Below are 1,991 nucleotides of genomic sequence, written 5' to 3' on the forward strand. Positions count from 1 at the left end.
CCCAAGTGTGACCCCGTGGTGCTGCGGGGGTCTACGGCCCCGTAGCACTGCAGCGCGGTGACATCCCGGGGCTGGGGGCCGCTTTGCTCCCCCGTAACGCACCCCGTGGCTTTGGAGGCCCCCGGCCGGTACAGTGCTGTGCTGCCGTCGTGGTGTCACCTCCCGGTCCCGCTCTGTGCCCTGTCCCCGCTGGGGGAGCCCCTCCATCCTTCCCGCCCGCAGCCCGCGGCGCTGGGACGTCCCCAACTCCTGGTGACGCCGAGGGCAGGAAAACATTGTCACCGTGCCCTGTTTCCTTGGATGCCAGCCCCCCCCTATTGCTCCCCGCAGGTTTGGGGTGCCCCAAACTCACAGCAGGGTCTCAACCCCCCACCTCAGCCCACCCCAGTTTTGGGGTCCCACCACCAGACTCGGTTGTGGGGGATTATCTCAGGGGGTGGCTGCGTGGTGGAAGCCGTGATCGCCCTGGGACGCTGCCTGCCCACCTGCCTCCCATTAAGGTCTTGGGTTTTGTTTTTTTTCCTTCCTTGCAAGCTCCAAATCTGCCTCAGATTTGCTGTAATTTGGCCCAGAGTGCTCCTTGGCTGTCCGGAGCAGCCTGCTGCCGGATGCGGCCCCGCTGCTGGCGGGAGGAGGGGGGCTGTGAGGGGAGCGGATGCTCAGCTACCATCCCCAGTGCCACCACCCCCAGCTCCCTGGGCATCCCCAGTGCCACCACTGATCCTTGAGCTGTCCCTGTTGCCGTCGTCCCCAATAGCACTGCTGCCACTGGGTCTCCAGGTGGCGGCGGATGCGTTGGCTGTCCTGCAGTGAGGGTGTTTTTGGGGTTCTGTTAGGATGGTCCCATGAGCCCCCATCTGAACATTGTTCTCAGAGTGTCTCCATGGTGCCACCCCCCAACCCCCCAGTGGCTTTCAGCATCCTGGAGCCAAGTGTGCATCCTACAGAGTCTTTGGGGTGCCGTGTGGGCGATGGGGACCGGCACCCAAATTTGTCCTAAGACTGAGAACTCTCCTGCAAGGGTACATTGTGCTCCCTGCTGCCAGGTTACACTGCAGAGCAGCTCTTGGCACACTTGGTGACATTAGGGAGGTGTCACCCCGGAGTATTTTGGTGTCACAGCCCCTGGGAGTGCTCCCTGGTGCAAAGGTGGTGGGTGTTGTTGTCTGCCCACCCTCGTCCCCAAATGCTGCCCAGCCCCTCCCGGAGCAGCGAGCCTGGGCACGCCGCTGTCGCGGACTTCCTTGGGAAGGTGCCTGCAGGGGCTCAGCACAGCCGGCGCTGCTCCCTGGCTGGTCCCGCTCGCCTGGTTCTGTGTGGCATCGCTAGGAACCCCTTTGTGCTCCTCGGGGTGCTGCTGTGGATGGGGGCATCCCCGTGCCTTTGGGTAGTGTGGTTCACTTCTCTAATGTTAGGGCAGCCCTGGTCCTTCGGTGTCGTTTGGGGTGGTTTGGTCAGTTTTGGGATGTGGATCCCGAAGCTCCTGGGTAGTGCTGTGGCATCGTTGGTGCGCTGCAGGGCTGGAGCTGCGGCAGCTCAGTGCCAGCCTACTGGGCGCTGGGGGTGCTGCTGCTCCTATTGGGGGGACTCGGGGTTTGAGGGGGGCTCTGCTCTGACCCCTTTGTCCCTGCAGACGGTGGAGCACGGCTTCCCCAGCCAGCCCAGCGCCCTGGCCTATGACCCCCGGTTGCGTGTGATGGCCATCGGCACCAAGGCGGGAGCTGTCAAGCTGTATCCTTTCCTAGCCCCCCTCCAAAAAACAAAACACTGGGGGGGGGGGAACGCGGCCCCCAGCCACGTCCTGGCGGTGTCCGTCCATCCGTCCAGCTGGGCTGCAGCTGTGCTGAGTTGGGGGGGCGGGGGGGAAGTGCTGGGGCTGGAGCAGAACGGCTGCCTTGTCCGACTGTGTGCCTGGAGCGGTGTTTTTGGGGGAGGAAAACGGCCTTGGGAAAAACAAACCCCAACCAAAAACCCCAGGAGCGGGGCGGGAT

The 1,991-nt window shown here is 63.9% G+C and overlaps 1 protein-coding gene across 1 annotated transcript in view; it reads left to right on the top strand.

The window, feature by feature from the left end:
* The first annotated feature begins 971 nt into the window (after nucleotides 1–971).
* ALKBH5 (alkB homolog 5, RNA demethylase) overlaps nucleotides 972–1,991 on the top strand; it is a 17,591-nt gene continuing 16,571 nt past the window's right edge. Inside the window, exons 1-2 of the mRNA XM_010719826.2 lie at nucleotides 972–1,022; nucleotides 1,634–1,731. Of these exons, the coding sequence (XP_010718128.1) occupies nucleotides 972–1,022; nucleotides 1,634–1,731 (149 nt within the window). The remainder of the gene's footprint in view (nucleotides 1,023–1,633; nucleotides 1,732–1,991) is intronic.

This window comes from Meleagris gallopavo, chromosome 16 (assembly GCF_000146605.3).
Source record: "Meleagris gallopavo isolate NT-WF06-2002-E0010 breed Aviagen turkey brand Nicholas breeding stock chromosome 16, Turkey_5.1, whole genome shotgun sequence".
Classification (NCBI taxonomy): Eukaryota; Metazoa; Chordata; class Aves; order Galliformes; family Phasianidae; genus Meleagris; species Meleagris gallopavo.